The 21,903-nt window shown below is 39.2% G+C and overlaps 1 protein-coding gene across 1 annotated transcript in view; it reads left to right on the top strand.

Annotated features, from left to right (window-relative positions):
- Nucleotides 1-21,903, top strand: part of LOC121907594 (contactin-associated protein-like 5) — an 80,471-nt gene that overhangs the window by 50,547 nt on the left and 8,021 nt on the right. Inside the window, exons 11-19 of the mRNA XM_042427241.1 lie at nucleotides 1,496-1,602; nucleotides 2,658-2,777; nucleotides 5,579-5,779; nucleotides 11,965-12,121; nucleotides 12,755-12,882; nucleotides 14,550-14,720; nucleotides 15,612-15,830; nucleotides 18,657-18,896; nucleotides 20,316-20,546. Of these exons, the coding sequence (XP_042283175.1) occupies nucleotides 1,496-1,602; nucleotides 2,658-2,777; nucleotides 5,579-5,779; nucleotides 11,965-12,121; nucleotides 12,755-12,882; nucleotides 14,550-14,720; nucleotides 15,612-15,830; nucleotides 18,657-18,896; nucleotides 20,316-20,546 (1,574 nt within the window). The remainder of the gene's footprint in view (nucleotides 1-1,495; nucleotides 1,603-2,657; nucleotides 2,778-5,578; nucleotides 5,780-11,964; nucleotides 12,122-12,754; nucleotides 12,883-14,549; nucleotides 14,721-15,611; nucleotides 15,831-18,656; nucleotides 18,897-20,315; nucleotides 20,547-21,903) is intronic.

The raw sequence follows: 21,903 nt of genomic DNA, 5'->3' as shown, positions 1-21,903 counted from the left end.
AGAGAGCAGTGGTGGTCGAGCGAGCTAGAGTGAATGGAGAGATTGTTTCACAGCGGTTACATTCTAAAGCAACACACCTACACCTCCGCACAGCCCTGCAGGAGGGTGCCGCGTTGCTGGAATTTGTATGAATGCAGAGCTTCATCTTGTCCGCTGTGGTCTCTCTGCTCTTTGTGTGTGTAGCTCAGCACCGCCCTCGGTCAATCAGACACACAGACCTGCTGCTCTTTATACATCCATGACACAGAGACAGAGAGCAGAGCAGAGTAGAGCAGAGAGACGGAGAAAGCGATGTAACCTGGTTGCTATGCTACGAATCCTGACCTCACACCTGCGCGCTGTTATTAGCTTGGGGCTAATAATGACACAAGTGTCCCAAACACACCAACACACCAAATAATAAAAAATGAGAAAATACAGACAGAGGACAGGGTCTCTGTAGATACATACACCGCCACACATTTCTAGTGGGTCATAAGTGATGACTGAGAGGGATTACTTCTGTGTGAGTCTATACATTGTTTTTTTAGGAAAATCCTGCATAGTATATGTTTCACTAACTTAGACCATGCCATTTGTGTATAGTTTAAATAGTTTATTTGATCAGCAAGATGATTCAGGAAGGAATAAGATGAGGGGTGATGGATGTTAGGGTCGAGGGGAGGCGATAAACGCCGGATGTGGGTCGCCGTCATGAAGGAGTCGAATTGGATGGATAGTGACCGGTTGGAGTTGAGTTGAGGCTGGAGCGTCTAGGAACCCGGGGATGGAGACTCAGGGTGGGGGCACGTCTAGATGAGCAATTTTTTGCTTCATCATCCCCCGGTGGTTCCTATGATGAAAGAGAGTAGAATTACTAGGATGGAAGTATAGGCCCTGGCGTGCATGTCTTTATGGTGGGAGGAAACTGGAGTGCCCGGTGGAAACTCATGCAAACACGGGGAGAACATGCAAACTCACCACAGAAAGGCCCCAGGACAGCTTGAGTTCGTAACCCAGGACCTTCTTGCTGTGAGGCTACAGTGCTAACCACTGAGCCACCGTGTCGCCTAATGAGAGGAGAGAGGAGAATGGGGTTTTGGGGGGGGTGGGGTTTGAGAGAACCGAGACGAACAGGAGAGGTGGAGGCTAGGCGTGCTTATATATGCGCGCAGGTATGTGGCCAGGAGGCACAGGTGATTTGGGTTAACAAGGCGCAGGTGTTGTGAATTGGTGAGAAGGAGCAGGGCGTGGTCTTGTTCCTGAACTTAGTTATTATAATAACTTCATTTAATGAAAGGATTTGCTGTCTTTATCTGTTTAATTTTAGTGTATATTTAATATTTTGGATGTTCATCAGACAAAACAACCATTTATACTGGCTATTATTTAATACCCAGTATACATTTTATAGACCACACAATTCATTTATCAATCAAGAAATGAATAAGCAGATGAATCTATAATAAACCTTCGAGTAAAAACTGTAAAAACATGTTTGTTTGTTTTTTTACAGATGCCTTCCTAACCTGTGTGAACACAGAGGCCGCTGTTCTCAGTCTTGGAGCTCCTTCTCCTGCGACTGTTCAGGAACAGGATACTCTGGAGCCACCTGTCACAACTGTGAGCAGTAGTTCTCACTTTTCTTTCCTTACCTAATCTCATACCTACTATTACACCTTCTGCACCTCCCCATATGCTAGAGGTCTACTGAGCTGTGTCATTTGATTCAGCACACACATCTTTACCTTTCTTGCTCAGTGCTTCCATATCTTTCTTCGCAATTGAGAGGCAAAGCAACAGCATGTCCTGCTACAATTTGACATGACCTCACAATCATGGCTGCTATTCTCACTTTCACATTTCTGAGAATTTGTTTTTTGCTATACCCTTAAATAGCATTAGACTGAATTGCTTTAGACTAAATCTACATGTGGGAGTTTTTTCTCACAGGTGTCACTTTTTGACACTCTGCAACATCACCTTGATATTTGCTATGGAGACGGCTGCTGGAATCTATGTGTGAAACTCCCCTGCCTCAGAATACTGATTTCTTGTTTATATGCAGGCAAACACAGTTCTCTTTATATGACAGAGTGAACATGACAGAAAAGAGCATCTCTTGAATTAAAAATAGGCCCTTTTTAAGGAAAGCATCATAAACTCCCTAAGGAACACATACAATCCAAATTTTCCAGCTTTTTCATCTATTATACATTCTCATTGGCCAGTGAAACCTACCTGTCCAAGTTTGCAATTTTGGCATTTGTTTCAGGATACTTAAAGTGTGATTTAAAGTGTCCTAAAATTATGTTCATAAAACCCTTCAAATCCCACTGGATATTTTTTTGTTTATAGATGAGATTTTAGACATAGAGATATGGTTTCCAAAGGACAATGGAAAGACCCCACATTTCTATAGTCAATCAGAGGCATTTATTCTACCATAACCTGCATCAGAACATGGATATATCTAGTTCAAAAGATAGAACTAAAATATTCATCACCAACAGCCACCACTTCACCTTTTTTAGACTCCAGAAACAATAAGTTCTGATTAGCTCACACTTAAATGAAAGATGATTATGTGCTCATATGACTCAGATGGAAGAAAATTGTTGGAGCATGGGCTGATTGTGAGAAATAGCTGATTTCTGTCCTCGCTCTGCTTCTTCCAGCCATCTACGAGTTATCCTGTGAGGCCTACAAGCTGATTGGCAGCTCCTCGGGCTTCTACTCCATTGATCCAGATGGGAGTGGTCCCCTGGGGCCCACACAGGTATACTGCAACATGACAGGTGAGATCACTGTAGTCCACATGTTGTCACCCTTACTCTTTTCCACTGGGAACTGGCAGAAAGCTCAGAGTAAAGAGTCCACTCACTTAAAGTCCACTTCACTCTGCATTGATTCATGCCCCCAAGGACTTTAAGATAGTTTACCATCTCGTAAGAGATCATTATGGTCACTCAGGGCAGTTTCCGAGAGTTTACAACATTTCTTATATAAATGTCCATGTGGTTACACTGCAAAAATGTAGAATCTTGACAGCTCATTTCATCTGTTATTGGGTCATAAACTCTTTTTTTCATAAAAGAAGAGAAAATAATCTACCAGCAGTGTGATGTGTCATTATCCTGTCTTTAACTGTAATTGAAAAAAAAAAAAAAAACATGGAAAAGAAGTTACCATGTTGTCCCAAGCAAATAATTCAAGCACCCCTTAGTTCAGTTATCCACAAGAAGCATCTTCTGCCTTTCAGGTTCCACTGAAATCATTTCATTAGGCCACTGGGCCATTAAAGTCAAATGGGTCCATCCCCTCAGGAGCATTAATGGGCAATAAATTTCACTGTGGTGCCATTAAGTTACCAGATATTTTGTGTGTAAGGCTGACGTTTCAAACTGAGTGTGGTGCTACAGAGTAGTGTCCAAAATGAAGAGTGTTCATCCTCAGGAGAACAGAAGTGTGTTAAATAAATTTAACAGAGATCTATCCAGTCTGATCGGATTTTGTTGTGAAGTGATATTTTTGGGCCTGATTGTGGTTTAACCAAAACAGTAGTATTCATCATGTGGGGAATATCCGTATCAAATCTCAGTCTTTTTTGAAATACCATGTTATGGTATTTATGTGTTGGTCAAGGTGAAATGATTGACCTGTTGGAAGACAAAAGATGAGGGTCAATAAAATCTTTACAAAACATGCTCTTGGAAGCACAAACATCTATATCATGGATCTCATTATATCATGTCAATCTGTTCAATAGTTTTTGAGATGTACCAACATTTTCATTTGACCTTAAAAGGTTAATTAAATAGCTGGATTTGTTTAACCAGTTCTATGTCAATAATGTAAAAGCAATGATCATTAGGAGTTAGAATTTTGGACCTAATTTTATCTCCCCATCACACATATCAGTGTGATCTTATTGAGGCAGGAATACAATGTGATCTGTATCATCTGAGATGTGACATTTGACAGTCAGGGAAAGGAACACAACCTGATCTACAGTCCCTTCTCATCACATGTAGGACAAAAGGTATTCAGTAAAGTTTGACACTGCGGATACAGTATTCATCACTTCACTGTCACAACTTCCCAAGCTACTGTGTCCTTTGCAAGGTTAATGTACCACTGATGTCATTACAGACGAGAGCGCTGCTGCCTCTTGCTGTCGTGTTCCAGCATTTTGTGTTTTCAATCTTCCCTTCATATATCTGAGTAGGTGTGCCTCAAGCTAGAGATGTAAATAAGCCTGTTAACCTAACCAAAGTGGAGAGGGGTTTTCTGTAAGGCAGAGTAAATATGAAATGCCCATAATGCAAACTAAGTGAGGATTCAAAAAGGAAGGAGTCCTCATCTCATCCCTTTTATAGATGAGTGAATGTAAAATCAGGCAGTTTCACTAAGCAAGAGTTGGATATATAGGTAATGTGTTGGTTTTTTTTTGGTAGAAGCTATCATTAGATTTAATTTTGGGGAAATAAATTGTAGAAAATAGAAAAGGTCATCAAATTGTTGCATAGAAACAAGTGGATTCATTAGTTTTTCTATGAACTAAATACTCTCATGCAAAACTGAGAGTATTTATAAAATGTCACCAGCAACACTGATGATTCGGGAAGCAACACAGAATGCCTCACCGACTCAGTAATGAACTCAGCGATGATGCAGAGATGTGTAGTAACACAAATAGGTCATAGCATCACCATGGCTACCACAGCTGATCCACTGGACTGAATGTCTACCTGTCCAATTTTCAAAAGAATCCACGAGGTGCTTGAAATGAATTTCACAAATACATTTGAAATTACAGAGTGTATTAGGTTGCAGTACATTGAAGTGTTCATTTGTGTCTGCCTACACCATTTACATACATGAGAAAGACAGAATTTTAAATATAACTCTCACTATAATGCAATCTAATGCACTGCCACTGACTACAATATCAGAAATGTCCATAAAGTTCAGTCAATGCCTTTCAGATCCCAGCCAAAACACAAACATTCTAAGCTTACCAAACAATGGATTTATCACAGGGCTGTATTAAATTGTGCAGGTGAACCTAACCTATAAATTGGTGTAACCACACATAAGAACACAACATGATAAAACACCTGACATATACAGTAGCTTCTGTGACCACCTGAATTTTAAATTTAAAACACAAAAACGCTGGACATGAAGGTTAATTATTTAATGTAAATTTAACAATTAATTCTAACAAAGTGCTAAAAATAAATCAATCACGGCCCCCTTGTGGCTGAATTGAAAGACTGCCTCATTGATTGCTGCAGCTGTCATTTCATTTTATTATTGTCTTAGAAAAGAAACCTACTTAAATATGTGTTTTTATATTTAGAGGAGGAGTTGTGGACAGTAGGTTGCCAACAGAGTAACTTTTTTTGTATTTGTTGCTGGTGTTTTGAGTAAATGCAAACAGACGGTGTTTTATATTTTGAGTAAAAGTTGTGAACTGTGGGTTCTTGCTAACAGGCTAACTTTAACACAGCGGATGTGGATGAGATCATACAGTCTAACATGGAGAAGGTGTTTACACTGGGTTCATTGTAACAGATCAACTTCTTTCTTTTAGACGAGAAGGTGTGGACGGTGTTGACCCACAACAGCACAGCTCCAGTCACCGTCCAGGGCTCCTCTCTTCAGAGACCTCATATCATGAAGTTCAACTACAGCGCCTCAGCTGAACAACTGCATGCCATCGTATCAAGGTCAGAGCAGTGCCAACAGGAAGTGGTTTACAACTGCAGGAAGTCCCATCTCTTTAACACAAAAGGTGAGTATTATTTTGCTCTGAGTATCAAATCTTCACTGAACTGTAGTATTTATGAGTCATGATCAGATCATCATTTTATTCTCATTCTGGTGTCTGATAACATGAACAGTGTCAATGAGACAGATCAGTGCAGGCGGTCACAGAGAGCAGGAAGGAACCAAACAAATGTTTAACCAGCTGAGACTCAGCAGTTTAACCAGGCTGTCGGTCCCACCCCTGACCACATGTTGACCGTGATCCACAGATTTGTACCAACCCATGTAGGAGGAAGAAGAGATATATCTGGCTTAGTGAGATGAAAAACAGCCCTGCATTTAAAAAATGCAAAAAGCTGTGTTGGTGGGGGCATGTTGCTTCAGGTACTGGTGAGACAATAAAATACTCTCCAGGATTTCCAGTTTGAGAAACAGATAAATGTGTTGAGATCCCTAAACACTGCACCGCGAATATTTTAAGAAACGATTTTACAACTCTGAACTTAGGCATCTTATTTGTTGATGTTAACAGTAGAATCGCGACATTCATGTTATAAAGTAGTCAAACAGGAATGTGCGCTTGCACGTATTTATTTTCACATATTTTTTGGCAAGGTGGATGTCTTGCAGGACTACGTGTATTGTGGTCCAGCAAAAGTTGAGTTTAACTTTCATGCCAGAGCTTTCTGCATTGGCAGCCCCACTGTGGCCTTATTTAAAGATCCCCTCCAGACATGTATTAATTTAAAAATACTCTGCTTGGAACAATAATGTGTGCCTAATGTGTTTTTTTCACAACAAAGTATAATTACCACATTAAAATCCTTAAAATGACATCTACTTTATGGGGGTACTACACTTGGAAATTAATATTATGCACTCATAAGATTATTGATGAATTAATCAATTAGTTCATTAATTAAATTAATAAATCAGTAAATTAGGGGGCAAATTATTTACATAAAATGAATCAGTCTTATATCTGAAAGCCATGAGCTCTGAATACAGGCATCTTCATCTCTGTTGTAAAGGAATACACAAATACAACAACTCGATGATGAATCAAGATACTTATTGAACTACCAAGGGATAGAGATGAATAGGGAACAACTAAGCATACACATATATACAACTAGAATGAATGAATGAATGAATGAATGAATGGGGGAAATTCAATTAACAAGTTATTGCCGACAGAATGAATGAATGAATTAATGTTATCAAAAACAAGTCAAAAGTGCCATGAGGGGCCAAGACTCTAACTAAAGCCGATAAAAATTTAATTTAGAACTGAGCTCTGCATCAACTGTGAGATAGAACGCATGGCAGATGGTTTCCTACTGTTTCTGTGGTGATGGATGGCTGATGATGAGACGAACTTCCCGGTAAGTGCCGAGCATGGAGAAGCTGACTTGGTGATCCTCGGGTTGCCAGTGTGACAGCTGGATGAGAACCGCTGCAGGTTCAGTGAAGTAGCTGGTTCAGCACTTCTTCCAGCGGGTGAATCCAGTCTCACACTAGCTGAGGCAGCGCAGTAAACACACAGCAGGGGTGTGTGTTCCTGTCTTGGTGCGTTCAGTGGCAGGCTGCAGAGTTAGATGCTGGAGCTCTAAATAACCAAAAGAGTCATAGGAAAAGTCTAACTATGTGATAAAAGATAGGAGATTACAAAAATAATAGATATTCAAACTGTAAACGGTGTGCAATGACTAAACTGGTACTTGCTTTGTGGCTTTAGGCATCTTTGCAGACTTTCTTCTTAGTTGGGAGTTTTCTTTCTAGAGTTTTCAGCACTCAAAAAAGTGGAAAAGACAACGCCCGAAACACAATGAACGGGCCATCAAGGCAAGGCCAGGAATAAAAGGGAAGAAGCAGCAGCAGCTAGCAAGTACCAGACAAAAGTTATAAAACTTCTTATAGTCTAGGAGGCGTGTTTTTGAAGCAATAGGATCTTTGGCGCTCATTTGGGGGATGCCTTGGATTACTTATTAATTCCTTTCTGTGGAGAGAAAAACAGGCCTTCAACTTAAAGGGAAATAATTTTATTCTGATAGAATATTTGAAGACTATTGGATTTTTTGTATTGCAATTGGATACTTGCTCATTTCTGTCGTCAGTGTCGGCATATCATGACAACCTGTGGGAAAACACTTAGAAATTGCAAATAAATTGATTAACCAAATAAATACAGACTACCTTCATTTCCTGATCTGTAGCTAAGCTATTAAGAAAGGTCTACATGATTATAGCAATCAAACCATAGCTAATAATACACCTTGGTGGTTATAATAGTGTCTTATATCATGTAAATTGACAGAATTTTGAAACAGAGTTTGAATTTCTTATGATTTTAAAATAATTAGATGATTCTGACACAACCGAGGTTAGCCAAGTCAAGAAAAATATTTTTACACATTTTAGCAGACATTTTGACCATTTCAGACACTCATTGTGAATAGAAAGGGAGATGAAGAGTGAGAGAGAGACGCTCAGGAATGTGAGCTTATCCCAAATTTATGAGCTAGTTTGAGCGAGCATAAGAAGTGAGGACAGTCTATCAGTTGATCTGTGGGGTGAGGAGAAAAGCTGGCCTTTTTTTTTTTTTTTTAGATCTGTTCAATGTTTTTATTCTAACATCTTTCATGCCTTGAGGTAAGAGGTCACTATGTCTGTGTGCTCCTTACTCCTTACTCAGATATACTGTTAGATTAACACATCATAATGTTTCTGAAAGCTTTTTTTTCTATCCCTGGGTTCGTTCACTACAACTCCTTCTCCCTCATTAAAAAATCCAGAATCTATGAATATGCAAATATTGTTCATTACATAAGTTTAACTGTTGGACACAAGATGTCTCCTACTTCACTGTAAAGTCCATTCTCAGTGTATGTGCACTGGAGGCTTCAGGTTTCCACATCACACTTGTGTAAATTGAATATTTGTCCAGGATTGGCTTCCAAACTAGTTGTGATGCCACAAATCCTGCTCATAGGCCCACCCCTTAAAATCATATTTCCAATCAGTTCATAGAAACTTTCCACTTTCAGCACATAAATATAAAACAGACTTGTAGTGTCAAACTGTGCACATACATCATTCTGCACAGTGAAGCTCAAACATCCAACTGTAGGAACAAGAAGAAAAACATATTTTTGAGTGGAGGGGAACTTTAAATGAATGAGGGGGCTGTATTTATTCACACAGGGCTAAAGTGGGTCTGAATATGGACTGAGTGTGGATGTTGTGTGAGTTGACTGCACATTGAAGCATTGCAGAAGTGTTTGTTTGCTGTGTTAAATCGTGAATTTAAAGTCAGGCTGTCTGTGCTTTGCCACATTGGGAGTCGCTGCCCCTTCAGCACCCTTCCTCCTGATTTGCTCTTCATTCATATTTTCACAATAACTAGAAAGGTGGTCTCCAATCTTTCTGTGTGCATTCATCCTGCAGTGCTCAGGCACCTATGATGTCCCAAACATCCAAACATTTGCACTTAATTCATGAAACATTCATGAAGTCCCAGATTCCACTATTCCCTTGCTACCATGTGTGTGCAAACAAACAAGTTCATTATCACACCAGACACCAAAGACAGTCAGAAAAATAGGTTATTTTATAGCTGCCTGAATCAGAAACAACCTCAATAGCTTAATGGTTACATTTGTTGTTTGAATGCAAATATCTCCTGTGGAAAAATGTCAAATGTCGAGTTTATAGACACAAACAACAACCATTTTGACAACAAATGCACTTTACAGCATATTCAGTTTAATTATTGAACAAAATTGCATTCATCATGCTAATTTATAGGGAAAAAATATAAACAACAGCTGTTACAAGCAGCCTACTGGGCTTCCAGACAGGCATGTGCCGAGGTCACATCCGGTTCACATCCAGAATAACATGTCCCCTCTCTGCCCTTCTTTACTATCAGTCTCTACTGTTCACTTAAAATACAGATGTTCAGTCATTTAATATCTTTGCAACTGTGTTCAGCTGCGGTCTGATTCGCATCGTTAAACACACGTTTTTTTGCTGATAACCATAATGAATGAAGTTTGCTTAGAGGCAACACAATGGCCTTTAACATGACAATGAAGAAGTAATTAAGATTCACAACACCAGCGTCGTTGTTCTCTGCTGTCTTTTTGCTCTTTGCCCCCTCATGTATGTTGCAGCACCATGTTTTTTTCAGTACCGATACATTTGAGAGGTATTTGTTTCAACTGTCTACATGAAACCTACAGTGGCAATTTAGCATTCAGAAAGTTGTCATTTAAGCATGCAGCACATTCGTCTTTATCCACCTGACTGGTCTTGATGTCTTGTGGTTTTTGTGTTTCTTTCTTGCTACAGATCAGAATGGGTTTTTTTTATTGAGACGTCTTGTAGAGAAGTAAACATTTCAGCAAATACTGGTCAGATCCCTTGACCTGCTGTATCACCACCACCACCAGACCAAAATGTCACAAGAATCCAATAGAAACATTGGCATCAAATAGGTTTTAAACATCCATGCTTCCCATAATATGAACTCTTTGTATTTCGGAGTTTCTGAAATTTCTAGCACCATAATCAGTGTTTGGTCCCAGATTTTTTGTATTGTGAGGCGTAGACTTTAGTGGCTGCTTACAGGGCTTTACACAACGCCCACCAAAATCTAGCCTCTGTTTTTTTGTTGTTTTTTTTAATGGTGCGATTAAAATAAATTTGCTTTCTTGTTTAGAATAAATCCTGCCAATATCAGGCCAAATTGTGGGAGATGGTATGATGACCTCCCCCATCAGTATTGAATGTTGCTTTTTCTTATTGGTGAACCTGTTTGGTGTCTGAATAGTATTTTAAAACAAGCAGCAGAACAGTAGGGTTGCAGTATCTCTGCAGTGACTCAAGCATAGGGTTAGAGGGTAAAGACAATAAAGAGTGTATTATTTTCAACCTATGTAATGCAAATGTTGACTTTCTAGCTAATTTAGTTCTCGCCCACATGATTTATTGCCCTGTCTGCACTTTGCCATTGCATACACGTAAATTTCGTCTCTCCAATTTCAGTCTAAATAAGGCATTAGACTGTTAGCCATAGGTCATTGCATCCTATTCGGAGGAGATTGCCAGGTGGTGTTGAGCAAACAGAGTGAATTGATGGCACCCCGCATTGTCTCAGCCTCACTCTGTGACTACTAATATGACATGTGAATCCATACATAAAAACTTTGCCTAATGCAGCTGTAATGTATGCTGGGTAGGAAGCATGTGACACTTGATTATGTATAGTGACATGAGGCTTAATGGGCTTTTCCCTGCTCGCTGGTTTCATCTCCAATGCAGGATCACGTTGTGTGACAGATGATTGAAGCTGGACCACTTAACCCCATAGTGGTGGTAATGAATCTCGCCTTTGATGGCTTTGCTGTAGCCCCAGTGACACTCACAGACAGCTTGTCATGAGGTGCTAGCAGAGGATCAAAACAAAAAACTGAGAAAACAACCCATTTAGTGAGAATAAAAAGGGCTCAGCTGATGAGGACATAGGTGGATTTAAGATACTTTTTAACTGTTTTTACTTTCTGTAAGAAAATCTCTTGTGAGAAATGTTTTTTTTTTTCATTCCCAATGTCTTATTTGTTTCTTGTCCTTTAATTGCTTTTTCTATTATTATATATTGTGTGTGTGTATGTGTTTGTGTATATATATGTATGTGAATATCTCCATTTATTATATCATGTATATAGTGTGTATTTTAAAGTGCAAACAAATACACAAATAAGTGCCTGAATTGTTTGTTTTTTGTCTTTCCCAGTGCTTAAATATTTAATCTGTTTAATGAAAAAAAAAAAAAGATTTTCATTATTTTGTGAGGTTTTGTTTACCTTAATTTCAATTTTACCTGCTAGGTTTTTTGCTAATTATTGTTACATATTCTATAGGCCTCTTGAAACAGCTGCCTCTTACAGATTTCACTTCTGTATCACACTTGCCTATGAATATTTCTTTTTTTTTTGTTTGCTGTATTTGTTTATCTGTATTTTCAGGGCACATCTATATACACATATACACACATATATATATTGGTATTTTAAGATAAAAGCAACAAAGCTCAACAGTACAGTGCTCTAAATATAACCCATGACTTTGTCCTACGTACATGAGCTTTGGCATTCTCAGGCATCAGACAGTGGCAGTGGTCACTGACTGTCTGGTGTATCGTTGCAGATGGCAGCCCGCTGTCCTGGTGGCTGGACCGGGAGGGAGAGAAGCGAAGCTATTGGGGAGGCTTCCTGCCTGGAGTTCAGCAGTGCTCCTGCAGCCTGGAGGAGAACTGCATGGACATGAACTACTTCTGCAACTGTGACGCGGATACAGAAGCATGGTACATTATGTAAACATATACAGGCATTTCAAGTCCAGAAAGAATATTTCTAAAAAATTCACAAATCGCATACAGACACCAAAAGCACCTCACAATCTGGAATTTGTGAAGTGTTTTTATTTTGCATCTATCTGCATCTATCTACAGAATATCTACAGAACAGCATTTGTTTCTCGAAAATAAAATAAAAAATAAAAATCATGCTCACGTAATTTCCTGTTTTGGATTGTGTGGTATGATGATCACAGTAGACAATGTCATCTAAATCTTAATATTCCATTGTGTACTTCAAAATTATTAATTATGGCTTATACATAATATTACAATTACGATCCTAATTTCTAAGCACTGAATGGAGGAACAAAGGCTGTATTATAGTTTTAGTGTATTAAACGCTCTTTGCATTTTGTATGTTAATCCACTCCAAAGCTTCCCTGGATTCAGCTCAGTTTGCATATTTCCAGAGGGAGTTGTCTGCATTGTGATAGATTGCTCCCTTTTTAATGTGTTTACTCTGCGCTCTGTGCTAATGCAGAAGAATGGATGCCTTTATCTGGACCCCCGTAAAGGCATCCAACCCCTGAGGGCTCTGTGTTACTATTTATTTATTTATTTATTTATTGTCTGTCACAGGGCAAATGACACAGGAATCCTGTCCTATAAAGACCACCTACCAGTGAGCCAGATAGTGATTGGAGACACCAACAGAACGGGCTCGCAGGCTATCTACCACGTCGGCCCTCTGCGTTGTTATGGAGACAGTAGGTGATCACCTCAGTGTTGAAGCTACTGTGCCAGATTTGGTTGCAGATGGAGGCCGTTGTGTTGATCAGAGACAAACCATGTTGAAAAGATGTGTTTACCTTGTGCTTATGTGTTTATCCATGAATAGAGAGTTTAACTTCATCTGTTCTGTTACAAGTCTCACTGGCTCTGTGGACTCATGTTGTGCAGCCAGGCAGTGCTGCCAAATGGGGGAAGCTCAGGGGGCTTAGAGCTGGAGAGAGGCCCTGCATGAAAGGGACTGTAGATATTCACTGCTTCATGTCCCAGAGTGAGCTGTGGACAGAGGGTTGCAATTTTTTAGTAGCATATCTGCAGTCAAATGTAGTTCAAACCCCCAGAATATTAAACAGAGGTTTAAAGTTCCCCAAAGAAACCAAATGTGTCAGGCTGAATTATAGAAAAATGTTTATATAATGATGTATACATGTCTAGAATATTTCCAGAAACATCATACCTGTAATGAGAGCTAATTCAATTGTAAATCATTATGAGACATTTACACAATTACGAGACACTGCATAATCTAATCTGGACAATTATAGAATCAATGTATGAACATGTACTGTAAGTGAAGAAAAAATCTATGAGAGCAGATGCAAATAACGAGCATACAACAGCTCTGCCATAAATTTTACATTTACAGAGCTTACACATTTTCAGTTTTTGTTGACATTGTCAGAAAGGTGATAATTCTACTTTATGTTTATTAATGAGATTGTAGTGGGTGGTGGTGGGGTACTGGGGTGCATTATATTGAAAAGTGTTCCTAACTTTTTGCCTCCCTCATGTATGTTAATGGAGTGAACAAAATATTAAGAACACCTCTCAATATAATTTAGTCCAGTACACCGCCACCACCCACTACCAGCTCAATAATAAACTTAAAGTAGAACTATTACCTTTCTGACAACGTCAACAAAAACTGAAAATGTAGAAGCTTCGTAAATGTGGAATTTATGGATTGCATTAGATTGCACAGGTGTACCTAATGAAGTCGTTGGTGAGTGTGTATATAGATCAGCAGTCACACCTACCCAGGTGTCAACCATGACTCCCAAAGAGCAACTCCCCAGATCCCAGCAACCAAACCAAACAGGAAATCTAGGTGCTGTCACAATATGTGCACCAATTAACAGCTGTAAGACTTAAATTGCTTAAAGGCTGGCACCTGGTGGAAAACAACATACTGTGTGATATACAAACACTGTCCCCACCACAAAAACAACTGCTTTGGTTGTTGGTTCAAATACTTTAAATGATCTTTCTTGACATTTTCCTGACAAAGGACCTCTTGGAAATGCAAATAATAGTTGATTTCTCTCAGTAGCAAACGAAAAAGCATGACGTTATCAGACCACCTCATTAGGGAGGAGGTCTGGATAATTTAACACTAGAGATGTCTCATCTCACACATCAGGTTTCCTACCAGCTGTCTTTGGAAGGACACATGACAGATCAGACGTCATGTTTCACTAACTCTCTCCTCCTCACTTTTCAAATCTCTTCCTCATGTTGTGAGGAGGACGACGGAAAAGTGAGGGAAATATGGAGACAATTAAGATAAATGAGATGCACCTTACTTGGTACATCATCCAGGTATCTTCTTACTTTACTTCCTTCTTTCATTCTCTTTTTCTTTCAGAGTCTGTATGGAATGCAGCCACTTTCTACCAGGAGTCCTCCTACCTCTACTTCCCCACCCCGCAGGCCGAACTCGCCTCTGATATCTCCTTCTACTTCAAGACTAGCGCTCCTTCAGGAGTGTTTCTAGAGAACTTGGGCCTCAAAGACTTCATCAGAGTGGAGCTCAGCTGTGAGTGAATGGTCACAATTACATGAAAAGGACAGCGGAAAAGAGGAGCCAAACATGAGAGCATGTGTAAAAGCTGCCGGTGATATTTTTTGCTTCTCTCAGATGGAAATGCTAGCTGTACTGTAGTTGACAGTTTAATTTCCCAGAGAAGCTAGCTGTCAGACACTGCACAGCATGATGCAATGCTAATGCCAGTCAACGGCAATGTCATGCTGTCAGAGCAGACTTTAAAAGCATTTCCTTACTACCATGTTGAAATCCTTAATGAATACACCACATGGATAAAGTATACATAATTCATCAAATTATCCTGTAGATTTACTGTAAATATATATATCTAATATTCAGAAATGCATGGCGTCCAGGAAGTAAAGAAAATAAAATGCTGCTAAGTGATGTGTTTCATTTGGCTAAATAAGATACATGAGTAAATGAAGGAAGTCACTGGTTTTTAAGACTGTATTAAAGAATTCAGGGACATGAGCTTGTACTTACCAGCATCAAGCATTTACTAATTATTTCTATTCACAAGAGAGGCAGTTCAAGCAGCAGTGCATTAGTTTGTTTATGATAGGTGTTGAAAAAGGTGTGACGTTGTTGATTACAGTGTGTTTTTTTAAAAAAAAACCTAAGGGAGTAGTTCTCAGGATATTTGAAGCCATCGTCTTTCACTGCAGCATCTGAGACATTGTGAAATATTGACGAGCTGTCAGCTGAGCCCGCCTCATAAATCTATTCAGGTCATCAAGTTTTCCCCAGCAGGATTGTATCACATCGCATCAGAAAGGAAAAGGAAAAACTAGTATCGCATTTAGTCTGACCTGGCTGTCGTGTGTGTGTTTGTCTGTGTATGTGTGTACATGTGTGTACATTCCCCCGCCGGCCTCCCAGCTCCCTCAGTCGTGACTTTCTCTTTTGATGTGGGAAACGGTCCGGCGGTCCTGTCCGTGAAGTCCCACCTCCCTCTGAATGACAGGCAGTGGCACCACGTGAGGGCAGAGCGTAACGTGAAGGAGGCCTCCCTGCAGGTCGACCAGCTCCCCCTCCGCTTCCTGGAGGCTCCAGCTGATGGACACCTCCGCTTACGGCTCAGCAGTCAGCTGTTTGTAGGTAGGCTCACCATCAGACTCAACAGACCTCCACCAGAGACAGGGGTTTATTCAAACAGGCATTACTTGATTTTTTTGGCCACTTGGCGGAAGTAAAACAACCTGTAAACACAATATTGACATATTATCGCCTTTATAAAGTTAAATACTCTCCTTTTAGCTCTGTTTTGGGCTTTTGAGGTAAATATGCATCTGTCTAGCTGCTAAATGTTCCACTTTATTCACCCGTCAGTTCACTGTTGGGTGCTGAGAAGGTAGCATACAGTGGATTAATTAGAGCTTTTTCTCTGAACACAGCTGCCTGCTGTGGCTGGAAAATAGGTTGATCAGAATGGAGAGAGTGAAGCAAAGAAGTTAAATATTCCCTCCAGACATGGTCAAAGACATAAAAATGCTCTACTTTGACCAATAATTTGTGTATGATATCGTCTTTCCACAAAAAAAGTTCAAATACCTCCTTAAAAATCATTCAAATGAAATCTACTCCTCCTTTCTCATTGAAAAATACAGAATATATATGTTGTTATTGTTCATTTCAAAAGTTTACCTGAACTGAACAAGATATCTCCTACCTTACTGTTTAGTGGCCAAAATCCACAGTCCTCACACCGTGAAAAAATGTGTTATCAGTCTGGATTAGACAAATTTATCTTCCAAAGTTACAGCCTTTTTTTAGTGTGAAATTCCATTTTTGTGATTATGTGGACAGTGTTTCCTGGCTGAGGTGGAGGGATACAACCTGATGGGCGCATGTACGTTTATTGCTGTGACAAAACACCCACAATTAAGATTACCAGGACAAAGATACCCACTTGATTTCACACATGAATCAAATGAGCCTCACATTAGCCTTGGCTCAATGCATTTTTACACAGAATGAGGAATATGGATTTTTTTTGTGATCAACTTTTTTTACTGCTTTTTCCCCATGTACTTTGTATGGGTACAGGGCACATAACACAAACAGAATTGTCGTACAAAGAATATATATATTCCATGTGAATCAAAAACTTAGACAGAATGTGCCAACATCTCTGTCCAGGGTTTTTAATATTACCAAAATAACACGACAAACACTGGACTGTGGATTTTGTCTCCTATTTATAACATATAGCCGTGACTCTCACATCGTACTTGGCTTGTGAGCATTGTATTAAGATAGACTTTTAAAAAATCTCAACTTATCCTTTAAGCAATTGTGGAGAACTAATTTATTTTATTGTTTTCTATTATCTCTCTGGTTCAGGAGCATGGCCGTTCTCTTTGTCCTCTCACATTTCTCCAGCAGCCTTTTCCCATCTGACATTTTAATGTGTCTCCTTAATAATACACCAGCCCTCTGGAAGGGACAGAGATACCATTAAAAAGACTGTTTTTTTTTCTCATGTGCTCCATTTTAGGCCTCAGTTCATGCACTTAATGGATCATTTACTTTAAGAAATAATTAACTAGAGTGAAATGACAAGTGAAAGGAATAGTCCTCCGTGAATCTCAGAATAACTTGTCATTAGGTAAAGATTTAATTGTTCCATGAAAAGATCCATTCTCTCAGAACAGACTTAATATGCGTATGTGATTATGTGGAGGCCTCTAGCCCTGACATTTCAAAACTGATTGCTAGTTTAAAACAGTAGATAAGAATAATATGAAATAGAGCTGGGTCAGTAAAAAACTCACATTATAGAAATAATGTCTACAAGACCAAACCGTAAATTAGATGAAACAAAGAAAATACCTTTACATGATTTCATGATTTTGCCTGCATAACCTACCTTACTAAAAAACTACTTTTGACCTAACCCTCAGGTAAAAAAAAGTAAAATAAATAAATAAAACTCTCCATTTATTGATGCAGAATTTGACAGACGATGGATGTGGCTAATTGTGTCACAAAACAGTTGTGATGGATACTGGAATAATATGTGGAATAAGTATGTATTATTATGTAACACAGTAATGTTAATTATTTACTTAAAAGTCCCCACCATCTTTCATATTTCAGTTTACAGTGATAGATACAGCCTGTTCTTTTGATACCAAGAGTTAAATGCCTATTCTGCTGGTTAAACTGAGCCCATATAGGCAGAAAACACATTGACAAAATGTCCTGACAGCTTATATATATATTATATATTTCAGTATTTAGAAATAAAGCAACTTGATGGAAACAAATGCAGTGACTTTTTAGAGGTAAATTTCTATGTGGCTCTTGTCTTTTACAACACGCCAGTTTGCGAGACATCTGACAGCTTAAGGTAGCTAACATGACACATGGAATTTTAGTGGGAAATGGCAGCTAGTAGCAGTGATAATGCAAAGGCAGACTTCACAAAATTAACTTTGGCAGGTAGTGAGAAATAAACTGTGTGTGTCCCAAACCATCGACAGGCAGCACAGATTAAGAGAATGAAAGCCACACTACATGTACTGTATTTATTACAGGAAGCAACATCAGCATGTATGAAATTCCAGCTAGTTGTCATCAGAAATACCAAACACCAGATACTGACAAATACAGACAAAGCTTCATTCATATATAACAATACAAAAAGTATTTATCAGCTGCAGGGGGAAAGAGAAGCTGCACACTTGATTAATTACAGGCACAACAACAACTTGGAAACCCATCTACTAGTCCATTACATTGTATATTCAGTCTAAGTGAGGTTTCACACACTTAAATGCCTACAGAGTTGCATTAGAATTAAGTAAATGCTTGTTGTAAATTCTCATCAGCCTTAAAGGCAACCATGATTATAGAGTCATAATATGCTTCTTGGCACAGCCAGTGAGTGTTAGATGTGACTAATGACCGTCCTTGTCCTAGGGGGAACAGCGTCCCAGCAGAAAGGCTTCCTGGGCTGCATCAGGAGTTTGACGGTCAACAGCGTGAGCTTTGACCTGGAGGAGAGGGCCAAGATGACGCCGGGGGTGAGCTCCGGTTGTCCCGGCTACTGCAGCGGCTCCAGCAGCCTCTGCCACAACAGGGGGAGGTGTATCGAGAAGAGCAACGGCTACGTCTGTGACTGTTCCCAGTCTGCCTACGGGGGAACCACCTGTAACCAAGGTGAGTGCTGGTCAAACTGTGTTTAGCAAGAGCTTCACACTTTATGTAAATTATTCAAATAGATCCATATTGATTATATTATAAAGAAATAATCAATCATTATGGTAGCTATTCCATTACTGCTCCCCAATAAAAATAAAAGTAATGCAAGAGGCAAAACATTTTTGTCCTGACTCCAAGAATGTTTAAGATGCATTACACCTAATTATTTCCTGCAATATGGAGCACAGAGCAAAGCACAGACAGACTGAAACCTATAGATGGAAAAGCAGCAGGCTGAGCAAGCCTCCATATAGAAGCAGCTGAGAAAAATTGTTTGAAGCCTCATTGTGAGATTAAAACTTGGCCTGCAAATGCAGCTAATCTGTTAACACTTTTATATTTACACTGCTTCCTCTGGCTCAGTGTGTTAAAAATGAAGGTATCACCAATGCCTGGATACAGCTAATCTGACTGTGACTGTGGACTGTGTTATTGCAGCAACGTGAAACAGGAAAGGTTTTGTAATGGTGTCTTGGGATGTAGGGATATTAACATCCCATCTTAAAGAACAATGTATTTAATTGAAAAGTTTTTAAAAACGGTTTTCACTCAACAAAACTCAGAGGAGGGACTGATTTAAATTCTCAGCACCCATTGAGGCAACAGTGGTCTAACTGACATTGATCAAAACTTGAATCCCTGTGATAATGTGGCAACCGATATAACATTGCCAATTAACATTAAGTCCTTAGAGATGCCTCTCCCATTAGTCAGTGTCTTTGTTGTCATTGATTTTTTTTTTCTTTGTGATGAAGTTTAATATGTGTTCGCCTCATAATTGTAATGTGTGTGGATGAAAAACGCATTCAGTTTGCCAGTTGTCTGTTGTTCGACTATACGCTTTAATTTCATACCCCTCCGCCAAGCTTATGGGTTATAGAGTGAAAGCAAGGGAAGGGATGAGTTTATCCTCAGGACAGCACTTCTACCCAGGCTTGATACACCCAGTGCCTAGGAGGAGGGACTGCCTCAAAGGCTAATATAATGGAACAAAAGTCTCCTGTGTATAGAAAATAATAACAACATATTACATTAAATATTGTAGGTAAACAGTGAATCCACCTGTTGAGAGATTGATTGTGTAGCTGCATATACTTATTACTACACCTCTAAATAGACATTGCTTATAGCCAGATTACCATTAACCACAGTGTTTTCATTCAGTGTTAATTTCAAAAATATTGATTGGCCTTTCCTTTAGTTAAACTAAATTTTTGACCCCACTACTGATAAGATTGTGTGGATTGTTCCATCGAACACTCTCATGTAATGAGGTGCCATTCAGCAATGCAGTCTCTAGAGGCTGTGAGCTGCGCTTTAGTCTTTTAATGTTACCACTGCACTGAAACCCATTGTTCTGTGTACCTGTGTGTGCAGAGGTATCGGTGTCCTTCGACAGAGAGTCCTCAGTGACCTACACCTTCCAGGAGCCTTTCTCAGTGATGCAGAACAGAAGCTCACAGGCCTCCAGTGTCTCTGTAGAAAGCAGCAGCAGCAGAGCCAGAGAGGACATGGCCTTCAGCTTCATCACCTCCCAGAGCCCGGCCATGCTGCTGACTGTCAGCACCTTCAGCCAGCAGTACATCACTGTCATCCTGGCCAGGAACGGTACATACATTTGATTGCGCATACAGATAGAAGATATGAAAGGAAAAATACTTCATAAATCCTGCTACACAGTAATAACTTATGACAGTGATTTATATAGTTAAGTAATTCTCCTTCTTTTAATGAGATCTCTAACCTTCATCTCCGACATGTGGAGAAAACAATAACTTACACAGCCAGCAAGATAAATGCAACAACTAGAATGTCAGAAAATGTGTTTCCCTCCAAGTAATACTGCTAAACAGTTAAGTTATAAACTGGTTGTGTTACACCTTTTATATTCTGTTGTCATATGAAACATCTGATCTGCATCTTAGTGTAGGAATTGTGCAGTTTTTTCTCCATGAACTTTTGGAAATGTGTTGCCCTGTGGTCTTCATTCCTCAGTTAAAAAGGCAGTGATTTGATTCAACATAATGTAAGGTTTTTTTCAGGCAAATGAGATGGAATCAAAGCGTTTTCCAGCTGAGTGACTTGGTGACCAAAAACTATTTGTAATGTTATTCTTACTCGTGTTAGAAGTTTAAATACTTAGTCATTTTTAGTTTTTGTAACCCACTGGTCTCAGTCTTGTTAAAAACCAGATAAATGTCACTCTCACATCTGTAGTTCACTTGGTTTGAACTTTGGCCGTTAAGTTTTTTTTGTCTCTGATTTCAATCTGGGTCCTTTAATATTGGGTATCTGCCAATACAGAGTCCAATCTGATACTCATATTTACTTAAATGTTGATTAAATATGTATCTGACACATTGAAATAACAGCTGTAGACTACTTAATCACCTCCTAAATCCTATTTTTTATGAGCTACTTGATCCAAATACTGAACGTCCTGATTCAAAAATATTAACTTTATAAACTTAAGTTATTGTACATTGGTGTTACAGAGTGGAGGTTCTTCCCTCACAAACTATCTTTGACACATACAGACACCAGTTTACAGAGAGCACGCAAACAAGTTACTCACCAAATTAATTAGAGACAGCTTATATGACAAACTGCCTGCGATGTTTGTGATTTTGTTACTCTGTGTAATGTTACTCTACACTGCTTTGCTGCTTAGTTGTTGAAGCAACAAGGACTGACAGGTTATTCATTCTTTGGAGAGTTTTGGTAACTATCATCCTGCATCATCAGTCTCGAAATCAACACAAAGTTATGCCCTGTTTCTTCACAAGCAACTGGATCTCATCTGTCATAAATATTAAATGGGGCATGGAGTTTGGATTAGGACACAAGCACAATTCACCTCTGTTTTAACCGCTTTTCAATTCCTTTATCAGGGAAGGTCCTTGCACTCACATGCTGACCCAATTATGTGTTACCATGGTTACCAAATGATCTCGTATTATAATTA

This window comes from Thunnus maccoyii, chromosome 11, assembly GCF_910596095.1.
Source record: "Thunnus maccoyii chromosome 11, fThuMac1.1, whole genome shotgun sequence".
Classification (NCBI taxonomy): Eukaryota; Metazoa; Chordata; class Actinopteri; order Scombriformes; family Scombridae; genus Thunnus; species Thunnus maccoyii.
Note: the sequence above shows the minus strand (reverse complement) of the source record. Positions and strands in the feature narration are given on the sequence as shown.